Source organism: Dromiciops gliroides, chromosome 4, assembly GCF_019393635.1.
Source record: "Dromiciops gliroides isolate mDroGli1 chromosome 4, mDroGli1.pri, whole genome shotgun sequence".
In the NCBI taxonomy this organism is placed as follows: domain Eukaryota; kingdom Metazoa; phylum Chordata; class Mammalia; order Microbiotheria; family Microbiotheriidae; genus Dromiciops; species Dromiciops gliroides.
In genome coordinates, this window is record NC_057864.1 from 421,808,644 (window position 1) to 421,828,653 (window position 20,010).

At 34.8% G+C, this 20,010-nt stretch overlaps 1 protein-coding gene across 1 annotated transcript in view; it reads right to left on the minus strand.

The window, feature by feature from the left end:
• The window catches only part of DPYD (dihydropyrimidine dehydrogenase), a 1,058,206-nt gene that overhangs the window by 558,967 nt on the left and 479,229 nt on the right, over window positions 1–20,010 (minus strand). Inside the window, 2 exon segments of the mRNA XM_043962696.1 lie at window positions 16,128–16,184; window positions 16,187–16,337. Of these exon segments, the coding sequence (XP_043818631.1) occupies window positions 16,128–16,184; window positions 16,187–16,337 (208 nt within the window).

A 20,010-nucleotide genomic window follows, 5' to 3' on the forward strand; every position in this document is an offset into this window, starting at 1 on the left:
GCAAATTGCCCAGGATCACACAGCCAGCAAGTTACTGAGGCTAGATTTGAACCCTGGTTTTCGTGACTCCTTTGAAGAAGGTACTTTGGTACTCTGAAGAAAAATCTTATAAAACGTAGTTAGCACAGTTCCAAGAAGCTATATGGTGGTGGTGATGGTAGTGGGTAGTAGTGGTGGTGGTGTGGTGGTAGTAGCAGCAGCAAGCAACAGCTTTGGAAATGTCTTTTCCTTCCTTTACCCATAAATGTCTCATACAATAGATGAACTATCTTAGGTAGATATGTTGTCCATATTTAAAAAAAATAAAATTCTAACTTGGCATTAAAATGAAACAAAACTTTCCAAGGTTAAGAGTGGGTTCTATCTCCAATAGTAAAATAAAGAATTTCACAGGGTCAATAGAATATAATTAAATAATTGTTTTACAAGTTTATCATATGGATAATATTTTTATCATCACATCAAAGACTAACACTCATACTGTACTAGAAATTAAAATTAATATGGATTCATAAGAAAAGTATAATTACATAGTACTTTACCTAGCATGTATATTTGAAAAAAGAACGAACTGTGGTTAATGAAGTACAGGTTCAATTTCTTTCTAGCTATCTATCTATCTATCTATCTATCTATCTATCTATCATCTATCTATCTATCTATCTATCTATCTCTATCTCTACCTCTCTATCCAATCAATCTCTTCCTACTTTTATCTATCATTTATCTATATCTATCTCTATTCTCTATCTATCCATCAATCAATCTCTATCTACTTTTATCTATGAACTATCTCTATCTTTCTATCTCTATATGTCTCTCTCTATCCATCAATCTCTATTTTTATCTATATATCTCTCTATCTCATCTATCAATTTCTATCTAATCTATCTATCTATCTCATTTTATCATCTATCTATCTCATCTTTTCATCTATTTAGCTATCTTCTAGAATATGAGAGTAAAAAAAGGCACTAGAATAAAAAGACCAGGGGCTTGGTGACCTGGCTCTTTACATCAGGAGGCCTGTGACAATGGGGACGTCAATTTATTGACTTCATTATATAAAAAAATGAGTTTCCTCATTTATAAAAAAGAAATGATATGCATGTTTGTGAGATATGTCATATAATTACATGCATGTGTATAAATACCTATTCTACCTACTAATAGAGTTGTTGGGAGGAAAGTGCTTTGTATAGAGAATGTAGAATACTTTGTCAATTGTAAATACTATTAGTATCATGTATGGGCATAATATTTCACATTATGAAATGAGTATATTTTTCCCATTTATATCTTGTTTCTCACATGAAACACATTTAAATGCAATTTTTCTGTATTTCCCTCTATTTTAGTGTATGGGAACAGCATATAAAATCATTGATTTGGTGGCAATTATTGCTTTCTCAACTGTCTCCTGTAAGGATGGATTTGATATCAACCACTAGTGAAATCTGGCAAATAAAGATAAGCAGAGGCTCTGAATGGAGTATCCACTAGGGAAAAAATCCTATTCTAATGCGGTTATTAGGAAAAGTAAAATAATTATAGAAAAAGTATGCTGTGCTCCAAACACATCTACTGCAGATCATTACATGTTGTGATGTTGGGATTCAAAATAGCTTTCAAAGCTACTATCGGTTTGTCTCCCTTAAACAATCCCAAAGAAAACCTGGGAAATATTTCCATTACTATTAATGTGAGTTCAACAAAAAAGTTATTATTTCCATAAGGATTCACTACTCTACCATCTTTTTTATGCAACATATTTTTTACAGAAAGGAAAGCATGCATCATGGGAAACACTTTCCCATTTTCCCTGAGAACATACACACACACACACACACAGAAAAAACAACAAACAACACTGTGTACAGTAGTACCATTAGGAAAACATTTCTTGTGTAAAAATACAGATTTAAAAAGCAATTAATAAGCAAGACTGATTGTCAAATTTAGCAGTTGTACAAATGTAGCCTATGTTATATTAACTAAAAAATAGATCCAACAAAGAGCCGAAAGGAATAATTTGTGACTTATAAGCTAAAGTTACTAAATAGTACAGTTCTGTGGAGTCAATAACATCTGAAATTAAAGAATTGTGAACCATACCTCATAACTCCAGTGGATATAGGAGCAACACCCAAATTTTCTAGGTGTATTGGGAAAGACTAGCACAATTGGAATCAGAGTCCCTATGCTTATATCCCAGCTCACCCTTACAATCATCCTTCTTTATTTTTTAAACTTTTGTTAGTGTTTTTCATTTTTACATTACAAACTCGTACAGATTACACACCTCACTCCCCTTCACAGGCCTCTTATAACAAGGTCAAATATTTTATTTTGGTTTGGTTTTTAGGTTTTTTTGGGGGGGTGGGGGTGCAATGAGGGTTAAGTGACTTGCCCAGGGTCACACGGCTAGTAAGTGTCAAGTGTCTGAGGCCAAATTTGAATTCAGATCCCCCTGAATCTAGGGCCAGTGCTTTATGACTGCACCACCTAGCTTCCCCCAAGGTCCAAATATTTTAGCAACACTATGAATATATCGACTTCATCTTAAGTACATCCAACATTCCACATTGGGAGTACCTAATTAGAAGTTCATTTTTCTCTCTCTTAGAAAGGAGAAAGTGCAGAGCTAAGAAGTCAGAAGACCTGACTTTATAATCTCTGCTAAAAAAAGAGTAAGAAGAAACAAATTCCATGTAACAAATATGTGTAATTAAGCAAAAATGAATTCCTCGTTGTCTACATACATACATGCATACATGCATGCATATAATTGTCTCAGTCCTCTACCATAAATCTAGAGCTATTATTTCTCTGTCAGAAGGTACATAATGGCTAATCATCCATCATCTGGAATCATGGATGGTCATTGTACTGATCATGGTTCTTACAGCATTAGAAGTTGTCTTTACAGCTTTATTGCTATTCTATGAATTCCTCTTATTATTCTGATCATTACATTCTTCATTAGCTTGTAAATGTCTTCAAAATTGCTTTTTATAATATTGGGGTTTGTTCTTATGGGTCCTGTTTACTTCATTATGCATCAGTTCATTTGTCTTTCAATGACTCTTTGAAATCATCTATTCCTCCTTTCTTACAACATAATAGTATTGTCACATTCATATAACACAGAAAAAAGAATATGCAATTCTCATCATTTTTCACATGGGGACAATTGAAGATTATGGAAGGCCATAAAAGCTTTAGCTAGAAGTGGCCTTAGATGATCATGTCTGGAAGGTTCTTCCTATAAAACTGTCCCTGGGAATCTGGAATTTCTTGTTCATTGTCAAGTTTGATTCATGTAACCTTCTATAGGAGGCTTTTCCTTACTTTCAACTCTCTATCCTGTTGGTTGTGCTTCACCCATCCCCAAAATTAAATTGCATTAAATTTTTATGTATTTTATACATATTAAAGAAGGAAGGAAAGAGGGAAGGAAAGGGAAGAAGGAAGGAGGGAAGGAAGAAGGAAGGAGGGAAGGAAGAAAGGAGGGAAGGAAGGAAGGAAGGAAGGAAGGAAGGAAGGAAGGAAGGAAGGAAGGAATGAAGGAAGGAAGGAAGGAAGGAAGGAAGGAAGGGTTTGGATTTTTCCTAAGGTCAAAAGGAATCATTTCACAGAGTAACCTGTCTCAGAGTCATGTATATGTAACCGGCTATTTCAGGTGACGAATGAGCTTTACATCCAAGGCAGAATAATGTAAAATTAATCCAGGAAGCAATAGCTTTTCTCGGCATGGAACCTACTGAATCAAAGCTAAACCTGAAGATGATATGGGCAGAAAAGCCCATGAGAATTTTTTGAAAAAGTTTTCCAAGGGCATTCTAACATAAGAACTGATGAAGGGTTTTAAAGTCTCAATCTCCCCTCTCACTTGCAGGAGTGCCCCCATAGAACTAATTGCAGTTAACACCATCAAGGGAATAGTTGCTGATGTATATATTAAAATTCAGAAATGACTGTGCTTGGGCTTCCTTGTTATCCCTAATCCCTAGTGAAATTAGCAGAAAAGCATGTGAGATGCTTAAGAAATTGCATGAGAAGTCTTCCCAAGAGAAGAAATCATACATTTCCAGGCTATATCCTCAGAGTCCAATCACCTGGAAGTTTACTCTTCCAAGTGACACAATAGAACCTCATGCTGAATCACTATTAGCATTGTCATCAGTTCTATTTTTTCCCTTGCTTGACAAAGTGTAGTCTGCTTTACATTATTTGCATCAAGCCAGGCTTTTGAAGAAAAATGACTTATTATTGAAATGTAAAGTTTTTTTCCAAAGAGTTCTCTACTTCATCACCTTTTAAATATAAGAGCTTGTATTCTTATCTTGTAAGAAATGTAGGATACTTTGGTTCTACTATTTTTAAGATAAGGAGCAATTTCCTATTTAGATGACAGAAAAATAATTCCTATTATCTGCCAAAATTTATAATGATTTTCCTATACTTGAATAGGCTGAGAGGCATAATGATAGGGCACTTCAATATGAGGTTAGAAGGGCTTGGGATCTAGACCTACCTTATACATGTACTAGGTGTGTGACTAGTCACTTTCTTCATCTGTAAAATGAGAGGGATGAACTCAATAGCCATTAAAAGTCTCTTCCAGCTCTAAATGTACATTCCAACAATCTTATGGCTAACATTAGTTTTCGAGAGAAAATTACACATGCACTGCTTTGCGTTCTAGTTAACTCTAGAAGTAAAAGTACAATTTAATTATCTGGCAAGATAGAAGGGAAAACAACTTGGGGTCTAGGGCTGTGTCATTTCTTTCTTTCTATCCCCAGTGCAGTGCCTTGGACAGTGTAGGTATTTAATAAATGCTGTTAATTAATGTGGTTTCACATATTTGTGTGTATAGGCATAATACAAAGAATGTATTTCAAACCCCACTGTTCATCTTGGAAAGCACCTTGGAGGTGATATCCAAACCCTCATTTTATAGAGAAGGGTATTGAGATCCAAAAAGTTTAAGTGACTGCCCAAATTCATACAGATAGCAATTAGCAGACCTAGGATTTGAATCCAAGTACCGAGATGCCAACCCAGTATTTTTTCCACTGCAACCATGTTGCTTCCACCCACTTAACTGAACTTTATAAACTGCCCTATGTCTCAACACATACTGTGAACATTAATGTATTATGTTCTGGTAGAATTATTGCTCCTGTGATCAGAAAATGATAGGATTTAGGATAAATACAACTTCGAGATTAAAGGGATCATTATGTCAAAATCCCTGTTTAAAAATATGATGCCTTTGGTTTTCATATCACAAAGAATTCTAGATATATCACTAGATCCTGAACTCCAGAAAGTCATCCCCAATAATTAAAGGGAGGAAAAAGGTTTATTCAAAAATAACTAATGCACTGATGGTATATGAAGCATTCTAAACACATAGGACCCTCCTTTCCCCACTTTGTAAGGAAGAAGAGAAGTACATTTCCCAATCTCTCCTCTGGAGCCAATTATTAGTCATACAGTTTCACTGACTCTTGATTTTAAATATGAAACTGAGACCTCAAGGAAGTGAAAATTATTTTGGTCAAAGTTGTTCATACAAAGGACATGCAGCTAATGTGGAAATATATTTAATGTGATTGAACATATATAACCCATATCGGGTTGCTTTGTCATGTTGGGGAGGGGGGGGAAAGAGAGAGGGAGACAAATTTGGAACTCAAAATTGTATAAAAAATGAATGCTGAAAACTATTTTTACATGCAAGCGAGGGAAAAAATACTATTAGGACTGGGAAAGAAAGGACATGGAGTCACATTAGGAAGAGGTTCAAATATGTTCATTTTACTCTGCTTAAAATAAAAATATAGCATCTATCAAATCTATCAATCAAGGTTTTAAGTATAATTTTGGTGACAGAATATGCATCTGCTATCATAAAATTCATATAGTTATGACTGTGTGAATTTGGGCTACTTAATTAATCTTCTGGGTTTTGTCTCTTATCCATAAAATAAAGTAGGAGATCATATACAAAGTCTCTGACCTTAAGAATGGGGTTGGTTCATACTTCCTAGGGTTAGAACTATACATACACAATGTTGAGACCAATCACTCCATCAACAAGTGGTTATGAAGTGTCTGCTCTGGACCAGCAACTGTTTTAGAAACAAAAGAGATAAACATGAAACAGTTCTTCCCCTCAATTGTCTTACATTCTTATCCAGATAATCACATGATATCATTACGTATATTCAGGCATCTAGGTCTGATTTATTTCTTCTCCATCCATCTAGAGATACTTGCCAAGACTATCTACAAAGAAGGGGAGGTGTTGTGATGTACCCTAATGAGGGAAGTGCTCACAACTATGAAATTACCAAAGGCTTGGAATATTAGTGCTAGTGCCATTGGTACTGATTTGAAAGTTTTCAATAATATATTATATATGTGATTAATTTAAGGGTGTTATTTTTTTATAATACTCTAAGGTAGGGCATTCAAGTATTATTTTCCCCAACACAAAAGTGAAGGACCTGAGAAAAGAGAGGGGTAACATGCCTTGTTTTAGTTCAATGTCACTCCACTAAACATAGTGCCAGGACTAGGTAACACTTACCAAAAAATATTCAATATATTATATAAAAATTAATCACAATGATTTAAATAAGCAAAATAAACATATTATCATCAAATGCACCACATTTCCGTCTTACAATCAAGCATTTGAAACTCTACAAATATTTTTAGACACTTACTATATGCCAAAACAATACAGATGATGATACCAAGATGGACATCACACATATCCTGCTTGTAAGCAGCTTAAAATCTAATAGGGTGGAAAAAATATGGAAGCAATACTATGAGACAAGGAGTTATTTTGAAAATTCACTTGTTTGAAAATAGCTCATTCCCCAGTTATGCTGGCTAAATGAGGCATTACTTTACATGTATTTGCTTTATGGTGCTGAGAAAAATTATTTCATGTGTACAACACAAACCTCTCCTGTGATAAATAGGTGTTATTTAAATAAATATCAACATTATCATATAATGCTTCTGCGATGTTAATAGTCCTTTTCTACAACTAAAAGTTAATAAAATCTCTCTCTGACTTCACAAAACAAACCCTTTCAAAGTCAAAGAAAAAAAAAGACTTAAGGCATTATCTTATAATAATATTGTTTTCTTTTAGAGCTAGAATTTTATCAATGTGGTATTTTCTCCGAGGGTACCATCACCCCCCTATACATGCTTTCCTGTCCTGATCCTGTTTTATTCTTCTCCAGTTCTTTCCCATAAATCCTGCCCTAGGTGGTCCCCCCAAAGTCCTTAGCCTTCCTCTAGATTCCTTTGCACTGCATGGATATGAAGCATACATACACACACACACACATACATAAGTAATGGAACAACAGATAAATACAAATCATATACCACCCAAATGCCATAAAAATATACATAACTATAAATATTAGTTATGGCACAACTTTCAAAAAGCATACTACTAATTTTCATAGATGACTTGCAGAACCAATTAATAATTATAATAAATATATTTCTGTAACAATCAGATATAGGTATGCAATGACAGTCCATAAAACAGTAAGAGCTACACGAGGCTATATTAGAAATAATAGTTTTCTATCATGTTGAGGTCAAATATTCCCAAGGTTCCATATAAAAGATGATAATTTCTTTGGGATATATAAACGGATTTTAAAAAATTGAACTAGAAGACTTGCCATAGCCAGACCAGAGAATTCTGAAAGATGGAAATGGATAGATGAAAATTAAAATATGTCTCCTTTCTGGAGAGATAAATATGGAGCAACTAAATGGTAGTTTTCGAAGAAGTGCAAGGTTTCCTCAAGAAACTTGTGTATATGTTGTTATTTAATTTTTTAAAAATCTATCACAAAATTGTAGAAAACCTAACAAGTTTGCTCAGAATCTGGAGTTTATTTTTTTAAACAGCAGATAAACTGAGCAAAAAGGTATTAGTATTATATCTGTTTGTGATTGTGCATGAGTTAATCACTGTATTAAATTACCTGCTTTACTCTTATTTAAGACTGTGAAAGGAGGTGCTTTGTCAACTTATTTTTCAGGGATCTGTTTCAATCTCTTCCATATTTGCTGAACATATTATGACATAGTTCACTGTATCACGAGGCAGTCATATAATTCATATGTGACACCTAAAATGTGTGGGTTTTTTTTGTTGTGTTTTTTTAGTGAGGCACTTGGGGTTAAGTGACTTGCCCAGGGTCACACAGCTAGTAAGTGTTAAGTGTCTGAAGCCGGATTTGAACTAGTCCTCCTGACTCCAGGGCCGGTGCTCTATCCACTGCGCCATCTAGCTGCCCCCTAAAATGTGGTTTTAAGAGTCTACATACACCTGGAGTGTGTAATGTTCCTTCTAATACCTAGAATGTCCCTAAAATATGCCAAGGACAGATTGCTCCAAGAGAATACCCAAGGATGAAAGAGAACTCAGCATTTCTACCATTTTCTTTTCTTGGATTAAAAAACTCAACTACATAGGCTTTGTAGGGAGAAAAAAATCATACTTTCATTCATTTAGGACCATATGAGGCAGTTGTCAGTTAAGAAAGTTCAACTCAGGTGCTACCTCCTACATGCGGCCCAATATACTACTAGTGTGGAGAATTTCATTCCTTCCTCCTAGTGTGATTAATTTAGTATTCATTTTGTACTTCATTCATGGGAACATTTTTTTTCTTCTAGTAGATGGTGGTATCTTGAGAAAAGGACTTATTTGTCATGGTGTTTATATCATACTAAGTCTTAGAGCTGGCAAATGCTTGTGCTTTTGTCGTTCAGTCATTTCAGTCCTGTCTGTCCTGTCTGACTCTTTCATGATCACATTTTGGGGTTTTCTTTGGCAAAGCTACTGGGGGTGATTTGCCAATTCCTTCTCCAGCTCATATTACAGATGAGGAAACTGAGGCAACAGTGTCAAATGACTTGTCCAGAGTCACAAAGCTAGTAAATGTCTTAATAGGTAGGTGCTTAATAAATGCTTATTAAATTTAACTGCTTGGATATGGTAATGTACACTAGTAGTCTCTACTACTGAGGAGGCTAAGGCAAGTGGATCCCATGAGCTCAGGAGTTTTGAAGCTTATAGTGGGCTAAGTGGATCAAATGTCCAAACTAAATCCAGCACTAGTAGGGTGATTCCTTGGAGTTCAGGTATTAACTTGATGCCTGAGGTAAGAACAAATTGGCCTAGGTCTGAAATGAAGCTCTTCTTCAAAGCTTTGTTGCCTATCTGTAGTAAGATTGGACCATGAATGACCACTGCATTTTATACCCGAGGGACATAGAGATCAAGTCTCAAAAGAAAATTTAATTCATTAGAACTTCTCTCCTACTAAATATGATTTAATGAAATTATGATTGGTATAGATTTTTCCCCCCAAAATGAGTAAAACAGAATAAATCACATCTAGAAATATTTATTAAATTCTTATTACATGGTATTATGGGCAGCTAGGTTGCACAGTATTAGAGTACTGGGCAAAAAGTCAAGAAGACCACTTCACTTGTTTGCCTCTGTTTCTTCATCTGTAAGATGATGCTGGGAAGAAAAATGGCAAATTACTGCACTGTCTTTGTCAAGAAAACCTCAATGGGATCATAAAGACTTGGACATGGCTGAAGCCACTGAAGACAACAACAGTTATACCACATGTACTGTTCTGAGTAGCTATGGGGGATATTAAGATGAGCAAAACTTTTCCTTTAATACATTTAAGTTAACTCAGGTTTATGACATATGTGAAGTTAAGACAACCTTTTTAAATGAAAGATCTCCAAAGAAAGGGTGTGTGAGATCTGGTGCTTATGTGGGGTGAAGGAATAAAAAGGGGGCAGGCAAACATAGAAGGGGACCTTCTAGAAAAGCAATCCAAGATGCAATGATTTATCAATGAAGACATAGTGGACAAACCTCTTTTAAGTGCAAGCCACAGCAAAATAACAATGCATCAGTTGAGTAAAGGAATCCTATGTTTTAATCTGAAATTGGCTTTCTAGTAAAGGAAAGAATGTTGAATTAAAAAAAAAATCCTCCTGGGGGCAGCTAGGTGGCACAGTGGATAAAGCACTGGCCCTGGATTCAGAAGGACCTGAGTTCAAATCTGGCCTCAGACACTTGGCACTTACTAGCTGTGTGACCCTGGGCAAGTCACTTAACCCTCATTGCCCAGCAAAAAAAAAAAAAATCCTCCTAAATCTATCCCTAAAAAATTTCCATAACAGACATGCCCTAGGGACTTCACATAGCTGTTTGGTTCATATTAGAAAAAAGAAAGAAATAAGGCCTATATACAAGCTATAAGATTGTTAAAATTGGTTCTGATACAAGGCAACAACCTAGATGACCTTGAAGTTCTGTTGGGGAACAAGCTCACTCTTCATTAAGCTGGATAATTTCCCAAGTAAATTTCCAAGAAAAGGGCTTGGCTATGACTGGCAAGGAAGAATAGTTGCCAGTTGGAGGTGCTTTGTGACTAAATTCCTGTCATTCATTTAATCAGTCTGAATAATATATACCAATTCAATACAATTTGGAATTAGAGGGGATATATGAGATTAAAAAGGTGCAAGTGCTTTGAGGTCTACTGGTTAGAGATACTAAAAAAGTCTACAGTTCTATTATCTCAATTGAATTTGAAATTGGACACTGATGCTTTAGAATTTGGGACAAACTACTTAATGAGGAATTCAATTAAATTGCACTCAAAATATTCATGAATATTTTCTGCATGCAGAGAACCTAAAATGTAGTCCTTTGTTTCTATTTCCTGCTCAACAGCTTCAAACACAATAGAGAACATAAAAAATAATATGATGCACAGTAATGATGTTTACTGTTAATTATTAAGAGTAATAATAATATAATAATTAGCACTTTTATTCCAAAAAGCACAGATAGTTTCAAAATGGGATCCCAATTATCTTTGCTTTACTCGATTGAGGCATTTATGTGTAATTGATAATTTTCACGATGAACAAATATTTATTACACCGAGTTCATTGTTGAAAACTTAGATTGGCAAATATGGGTATGGCAGAATAAAAGATTACAAAGGTTTGCAACTATTAGGCTACTTCATACCTTTCCATCAAGATTACCACCACCACTACCACCATCATCATCAGATAAAAAAAATTTTAAAGTTTTTAAAGCACTTTAAATATCATTTCATCTTATCCTCACAACAACCCACTGAAGCAGGTGTTTATTTTCTCCATTTTATGTATATGGAGGATGACTTGTCAGAGTCATAAAACTAGTAGGAATCTGAGGATGAATTTCATTCAGTTCTTCTTGACTCCCAGTCTTACACTCTTACCTACTAATCCGCTGCCCCAATCATATTAACTTTCTTCTAAGAGACTTGTGAAGTTGTTAATGACCTACACAAAATACAACTGTAGAAGTCATGAGAGAATTAGTTGCCCATATGCAGTCAGTAACTAACCATTTAGAGCAAAATTCAAAGGTAAAACCCATCTTAGAATAAAAGTGAAGAAGAACAGCATTTCCCAATCATTCATTATGAGCTGTCTTCAATATATATTGATTCAATATATATATATTGAAGGACAGCTCATAATGAATGATTGGGAAGTGGAAAAAGATGCCTGGATGAGTAATGTAGAAGACTATAATAAGAATAATCAGGAAAAAGTTAGGAAGATATATGGAAGCTGAGGGATGTTTAAAAAATGGTAAATGATAGAACTTTTTATAGAAACCAAGGAGATGCGGGCTAATAGGTCACTGAAATTGCAAGAATGATGTAGAGACCTTTAGAGTTCAATTTTAGTAGATGGATGAGGTTAGAGCTAAGAGGTCAGATTTAAGAGGTTCAATGAAGGAATGAATTAGTAAGCAAATGGAGAATACAGGTATATCCACTCATCTGAGAAGTCAGTGAAAGGAAGATAGGACTAGGGAAGTACAATATTTTGACAAGAGGATAAAAAAGAGACCCCCCCCCCCAAGATGAGAAACATTTAATCTTTGGATGAAGAGAGGAAGGAAGAAATAGAAAAGACTCAAGACTGAAGATACTTTCAGGAGATGGCAGAAATAAATATTGAAATATCACCCTCATTTAAGGAATGGAATCTAAGTTCACAACTAGATTGGTTACTCTTTGGGCTTGAACACTTTTGTGTTTTATGTAGGTGAAGAAATTGTTTCCCATTAACTGTGTTAAGTATTCTAAATAACATGATGGAAGTATGACATATCCTCAACTTTTCAACTATTTCAGGAAGAATAAAATACACGTTTCTCAATTTTATAAAGAAAACAATTTTAATGGTTTTATTTTTACATCACCTACCATTCCCAATCTATCCCTCCTCCTTCCATATCGCAGAGAGCTATGTGTTATAACAAAGAATAAAAAAGGGAGGAAAAGATTAGCAAAACATGCCAGTATATCAAAAAAATCTAACATCTAGTCTTAACCTCCCAAACTTCCTAAAATAAGGGGAGGGAAAGGTGCATTCTCATATCTCTACTTTGGAGCCAAATGATCATTGTAATGTTACAGTACTCAAATTCCACTCCTTTGTTGTAATTATTCTTTTCATTTACAATGTTAGAAGTTCTGCTTAATTTGCTTTGCATTTAAGTATTTCTACATTTCACTGTATCATCTCAGCCATTACTTCTTATGGCCCAGTAATATTCACTTATAGTCAACCACAAACTTGTTGAGCCATTCTCCAACTCATGGTCATTCATTGATGTTTTCTGCTACTACAAAAAAGTGAGACTATAAATTTGTTTGGTGTCTATGGGCCATTGTTTTCTCATCAACTTCTTTGGAGTAGATACAGCAATAGCACTAGAATCTCAAGGTCAAAATTTATGGACCTTGCAATCATTTTCTTTGCATAATTCTAAATTTGTTTTCCTGAGTGGGTAGAACGATTCACAACTTTACAAGCAGTGCACTGACACATCATTTTCTCATAGTTCCTACAATGTTTATTATTCCCATCATTCATTGTCTTTGACAATTTTCTTTTTGGATGTGAGCTGAAACAGATATGTTTTCATTTAAATTCACTTATTAATGGGGGATTGGAGCACCCTTTCAAGATGATTGTTAATGGTTTACAAGTCTTCATCTGAAGAACTGTTTTTCTTCCCCACATGGTGGAAAACAGCTACTGAACAATGGCTTTTGGTTTATATATTTTTATTAGTTATTATATAACTTGCATGTAAGACCTTATCAGAGATATTTGACACAAAGATTGTTTCCTTGTTAATCACTTCACGTTCATCCTAATTTAATTTTGTTCATTCAAAAGCATTTAAATCATACAATTCAAATTATCTCACACTTTTAAAAAATAATCTCCTTTATCCCTTGTTGTGGTTAAGAATTAACCCCTTCGGCTGAGGGAAAACAGACACATTGGCTCATTGTTACTAAATCTCAGAATAAGTCAAATGTTCCAGAAAATAATTTGGAAATATGTTACAAAAGCCACTAACTGTGCATCCCCTTCGCCCCCCCAGGAAACATATTACTGCATGCTCCAATGTAATAAATAAAGAGGGAAAAGCTCTATATGTGCAAACATATGGAAATAGTAGAAATATCTAGAAACTGAGTAGGTGCCCATCATTGGGGAATGACTAGGAATATACATATAATATTATTGCACCATAATAATGATAAAATTATGATTTCAAAAAAGTTTAAGGAGACTTGTATGAATTGATATAGGGTGAAGTTAGCAGAAAACAGGAAAGTAAGTAGGAAACAACGAGTTATATAGTCCAAGGTGCAGCATGAGAAATCTATTTTTAGATATGACAAACAGGAGGATTGTTTGTTTATTTATTAAAAGGGTTTATTGTCCCTCAAACTTTTCTTGGGGGAGGAGTGTGTGGCATTTTTGGAATAGGGACCAACATAAAGGCTTCTGAGAGGCTGTGGGGAGGCCTTGGGGAGTGAAATTTTTTTTTTTGCATAGAGGAGGATATCTGAAAGGGCACAAAGATGGGAGATGGAAGTGCTGAGTTCAAGGAAGAGAAAATGGGCTAGTTTGGCTTTTATGAGGAAAATATAAAAAAAATACATCTGGAAGTTAAGGTGAAGGCCGATTATAAAAATTTCAAATGGTGAGGTTCCATATTGCTTTTCTAAAAATAAATGCATTTATTTGGGCCATGTTTGGCATTTCATGGCAGAGACAACAAAGGAGTCACTGAAGTTTAACAGTATTTACACAAGAGATGTTTGCTGAATTGAACTGAACATAATATATTTAGCAGGATTTTCATTCATTCACCAAACATTCATTAAGCAACTGTTATACATAATCCGTGTACATATATGTATATATATATTTCCTAAATGCTGCTGGGTAAACATAAATAGATTTTACACCCAATTAACTTTCGTTATTAGTAAATAAATTAGCAAACACTACAAAGGCTGTATCCTCATAACTGAATTAAAAAATAAATGGAAAAATAAACTTCACTATTTATTTGGAAATATTTTACCCTAAATACTACCAAATACCTGAATTCTTCCAAAGACTTTTGGAAGGTATAATAATTCTTGCTTATAACCAATATATTTTGAAGTTTAAATTTTCACCATTATCTAAAGACTGAGAGGCAGCATGTCATGACAAGTAGAAAGCTGGCCTTAGACTCAGGAAGACCCAGGTTCCAGTCCCACCTATGATACATACCGCCTAATAGACTTGTACAAGTAACTTAATGTTACACTATAGCACATAATTCCTTAATCTAGAAATATTTCAGCCTCTAAGTAAACTTTACAATTTTTCTCCAGTAGATAATCGAAGACACAGATTTAGATTCCAATGTTTTCAAGAAATTTCTCAATCTTTGACTTGGGGTAAGTGACTATGTTAGCCTCTCTACAGAAAGAAATGTTAGTGTCTGTCACATTACAAACATGATAAATTTTAAACAGTATATCTAATACTGAGAGTTTTGGTTTTGAGGTCATTTTCATACTGGCCCAAAATAAGTACCATATTTTTTATGAGCAGTGAAATATTATCTATCTCCGCCTAGTCAAACATTGATGAGCCAGTTTGAAAATAAGGCAACCTTGACTTCCTCCATTGTTTTTTTGCTATTCACTTCGTTGGCACTACTATCAGATGCTACACAGGAGAAATGAAAATTTCTTTCTTCTTCTTCTTCTGCTCTGGCATATCTCAAGTTGAAGATGTGACTTAAATCATACTTTAGAGGTTATGAGTCTCTGATTTCGGTCTGATTCTCATGCCTTTAATATGAATCGTTAATATATATTATAAATTCTATTTCAGGAGCTAAGTTGTGTAGTGGACAGAGAGCTGGAACTAGAGGCAGGAAGACTTAAGTTCAAATCTAGCCTTAGATGCTTGCTGAATAATCCTTTACAAGTCACTAAATTTCTGTCTGCCTCAGTTTCTTCAACTGTCAAATAGGGTTAAAAATAGCACCTACCTCACAAGGTCGTAATGAGGTTGAAATGAGATAATACTTGTAAGCTCTTTGTAACATTATATAAATGCTAGCACTACCTCTTCCTCCTCCTCCTTCTCCTCTTACCATTTTAGTTTGAGATATGATGGTCACAGGTTGAAAACAAGAGTGAATTCAAATAAGTTACTATAAAACAAAAGAATTTTGTTTCTTCACTTAGAGCACTACCAATGATTCTGGATGACATCCTTCCACCAGTTACCATTTAAAACTAATAATTAGGGGGGCAGCTATGTGGTGCAGTGGATAAAGCACTGGCCCTGGATTCAGGAGGACCTGAGTTCAAATCCGGCCTCAGATACTTGACACTTACTAGCTGTGTGACCCCGGGCAAGTCACTTAACCCCCATTGCCCTGCAAAAAAACGAACCCCCCCCAAACCCAACCAAATTAATAATTAAATGCCATTCTTAAGGTTTTTTCTATTTTATTGCCAGATTTTCATGTCAAGGGAAGGAAATTAATATCAAACTGAACAAAAAAAACCTCCCTGAAGTTTTACAGAACTAAAGTAATAAACAGCTATGTTAAACATCACAATCACTGATCATTGTACCTGTAGGATCGCTTAACACTGAGCCGAATGCACTGATGACCACGTCTGCTTTCCGTGGACTACCTGATCTTCATCTTCTTTCCAGTTTCCGGTTTCATCTTGCTCTGTCCGAACAAACTGCATAGCAACAATTCGTCCACCTTGTACTATAACCTTTCTTGGAGAAAGGAAAGGCAAACATTCACATTTTTCTTCCTTAGCAAGTTCCATCTAAAATAAGACAGAAAAATTAAAATTAGACAAAAAAGGCCTTCTCCAAGAGAGCATTTGATTCTATCTTCTAATCACATTTCTAGCTAAAAAACTGTAAAATACTATACCATTTAAACAAGCATAAGGTTGTTATTTTCCCTTACATGAAACATGGAATATATTATGCAGTTCTTAAGAGTCAATTATCAAGGATTTACATGCTGGTAAATGACTGGAAAGATACTCAGTCACTTAGAAGGAACTGGGTGTTATACTGGTATTTGAGGAATAGAAATTGCAAGAAGCTTCTCTCACTAAGTTCCGTGTCCCACCATAACCACATGGGATATGAAGATTCTGTAGACAATGGGCTGTTTCCTGTTTTTCTTTCTCTAAAGATTTACTTTGACTCTTTTATCATGCCCAAAGTGAAAATGAAATACCATAGTCTGCCAGCAGGCTAATTTATCTATGCTGGGAAAAGTCAATATGATTGAAGGTGCCAAACAGTGCCAGTGAATGATCAGAACAGTAGGTAGGGTTGTGGGTAAGAATATCTACAGGACTGTGAAAAGGGATTCTTACATCCTTAGTGAACAGGTCCCATACTATTTGTCTTCCCTACGCACCCTTTTTGAATTCCATGAATAAAAATGTAAAAAAAAAAATGACCTTCATGTTGGTTTATATTTTTCCACATTATAAATCCACAGATTTTTTTTCAACTTTTTTTTTTCACAAAAAGGAAGAGGTTTTTCAGATAGAGAAACTGAGCTATACTATATGTTACTTATCTAAGAGAAGATGCAGTCAGGAAAAGAATCTAATTTCTTGCTTGCTTTTTTTTAGACCAGTGTCCCATCCATTAGAACTAAATTGGATAGTGCCACACTGCTGCTGTAATGACATTCACACATTATTTGCTCATTAATAGCTAACATTTTTATTGCACTTAGGGCTGCAAAACACTGTATATATTATCTCATTTGATCATTAAATATTATTGAATGACTGATCTCATTATTACTACCTCTAAACTTGAAGTCTTTCTTCTTAAGTTACAGGGTACTAGTAAAATAAAGTTTATTTCTGCATGCATAAAAACCATTGTCAAATACCTGGCACATCTTATGTTTTAAGACATGACTGACTATAAGCATGCATAGCAGTTTCCTATTTTTTAAAACAAATAGCAGGAACAAAAATTGCTAACATCTAATAGTATATATGAAGAAGTAGAATGTCATTATGTCACCAGATCTAATTCATGCTTCTCTGGATTTACTCTCCTATTTATAAGCTCTCTGCATGTACTCAGAGCCACTTATCAATGGGATTGCAAGTTCAGTTGAAAGGCTTCCCAAATAGTGAAAGACAGAGACAGAGACAGAGACAGAGACAGACAGAGAGACAGACAGAGAGACAGACAGAGACACAGACAGACACAGACAGAGAGAGGCAGAGAGAGAGACACAGTGAAACAGACACACACACACAAAGAGAGACAGAGAGAGAAGAGAGACAGAGACAGAGGCAGAGAGAAAGATGGAGACAGGACGTGAAACACCCACTACACACACACACACACCACAGATTAAAAAAAACTGTATAGATTTTTTTTCCCTTCCAGATAAGATATTATTGATTCTGGAGGGGCCAGCTAACTCAAACATTTCTAATGATATAATAAATATAAGATGAAGAGTATATGTTCCCTATGTCTTTGTGTTGCTTTCGTCACATTTGGATAATGCAACACCTTGCAACTCATCAATATAATCCTGCTTTACTGTGTTTCAAAAATGTCACCCGATACTAAATTTTAATGATAATGCCACACATGATTGAACAACAATGCCAAATGTTTATAGTTTGAATAAAATCAATATATAACACTTATTATAAACAGCACTGTTTTCAGTTGTGAGTTAGAAATAAAATATCACGATAATGTAGCACATAGTTGAAGTGCCTCTCATGCTCAAATTAAGGTGCTCTTTTTCTCACGTGTTTTCTCACCTATTTATATTACAATACAAAATTTCTTGCTTGTTACTGAAATTTTCTCATCGAATTCAGAGACAAGAAATCCTCAGCCAGGTGTTTAAAACATTATTCAATCTAGCTCTCTTTTACTTTGCCAAGTTTATTTTGCATTTTTTCCCTTTTCCACCTCCTCCATTCAGATCAAATTGTACTCTTGTGAATTCATTGTATATGACCTTCCATTGCCTTCTTTCCATCTTTTGCTGAAATGATTTCACACATCTAAAATTTCCTCCAATTTTGCCACGGACTCAAAGCATCCCTAACTTACTTCGAAGCATGGCCCAAAGACTACTCACTAGGCCTTTCTTGATTATCTCAGTTAGTAATGTTTTCTTCCTTTTGTGAGTACTTTTGTGCATATTTGGTATTTAATTATCCATTTATGTTTTGCATCCCCACCAAAAGAGAGCTGGGACTCAAGTCAGAAAGACTGGAATTCAAATCTTGCTTCAGACAGTATCTAGTTCTGTGACTAGAAGCACATCACTTAACCATTAGCTTCTTCAGTTCCCCTATGTGTAAAATGGAGATAATAATAGCACCAAATTTTCAGGATTGTAGTGAGGATAAAATGAGATAAAATTTGTAAAGTGCCTTGCAAACCTTAAAGCATTAGATAAATAATGGCTATTATTACTAAAAGCAAACAAACAAAAATGCATAGTTCCATTTCTATCTTTATGTTGTCAGAGTGAGCTCAGTGTCTTACACAAAGTACCTGTTTAATAAACTTTGTTGAATTAATTTGCCTTAAATAACCACTGAAGGATTGCTATTTCTATGTATCATTTATATGTTAATGTGTTTGCTTTCATGACTAACTGCCCTACCCTTATATACATTTTAAAGTACTCAAAGAATCACTTATGGCTATTCTATTAGCTAGATATTACAAAATGTATTATTATTGTTATCATTATTAAAATATTATATACATTTTACATAAAAAGAAACTGAACCTTAGAGAAATTAAGTAACTTGGGCAAAGTAACATAGCTGGCTTCAGAGGGGGTAGGGGAAAGGAAATGGGACAGACTAAGCATGGGTATGTCCCTGTCCTGAGCAATTTTTACAAATATGAATGATGTCATTTGGGCACAGTGCCTGGCAAGTAGTAGTCCCTTAATAAATATTTATTAATTGATTGATCCCAAATAGCTTCACTTGCACCATACTTCCTGAACTCAGAGGTCCCTAGTTATAGCTTTATAATTCTATGAATTTGTCTTATTTTTAAGTTTCTCAATACACACATATGTGTATATATATATATATATATATATATCTTAATATACAATTAAAGTGAAGCTGCCTTCTGTGTATTGTAAATTTTCCATATTCAGACAGTGATTCTCTTACTATCAGCAAACCTCATGTCTCAGGAATGAGAATATTAGCATTCAAATGTTCAAATAATTGAACATTTTCAGTTATTATCTGCCAATGCATAGAGGTTAGGCTCAGAGGACCCTGGCCACTCACAGAGATTACTCCCCATGCCTGCTGGAGTAATTCCAGTGATATTATGCTCTAATGCATATAGGATACTGCTATTGGATGAGAAAGACATAAATCATGCCAGCTCTTGCTCTTTTGCTGTTAAGTAGCTGGGATTTCCATTTGATTTATCTGGAGGAAAAAA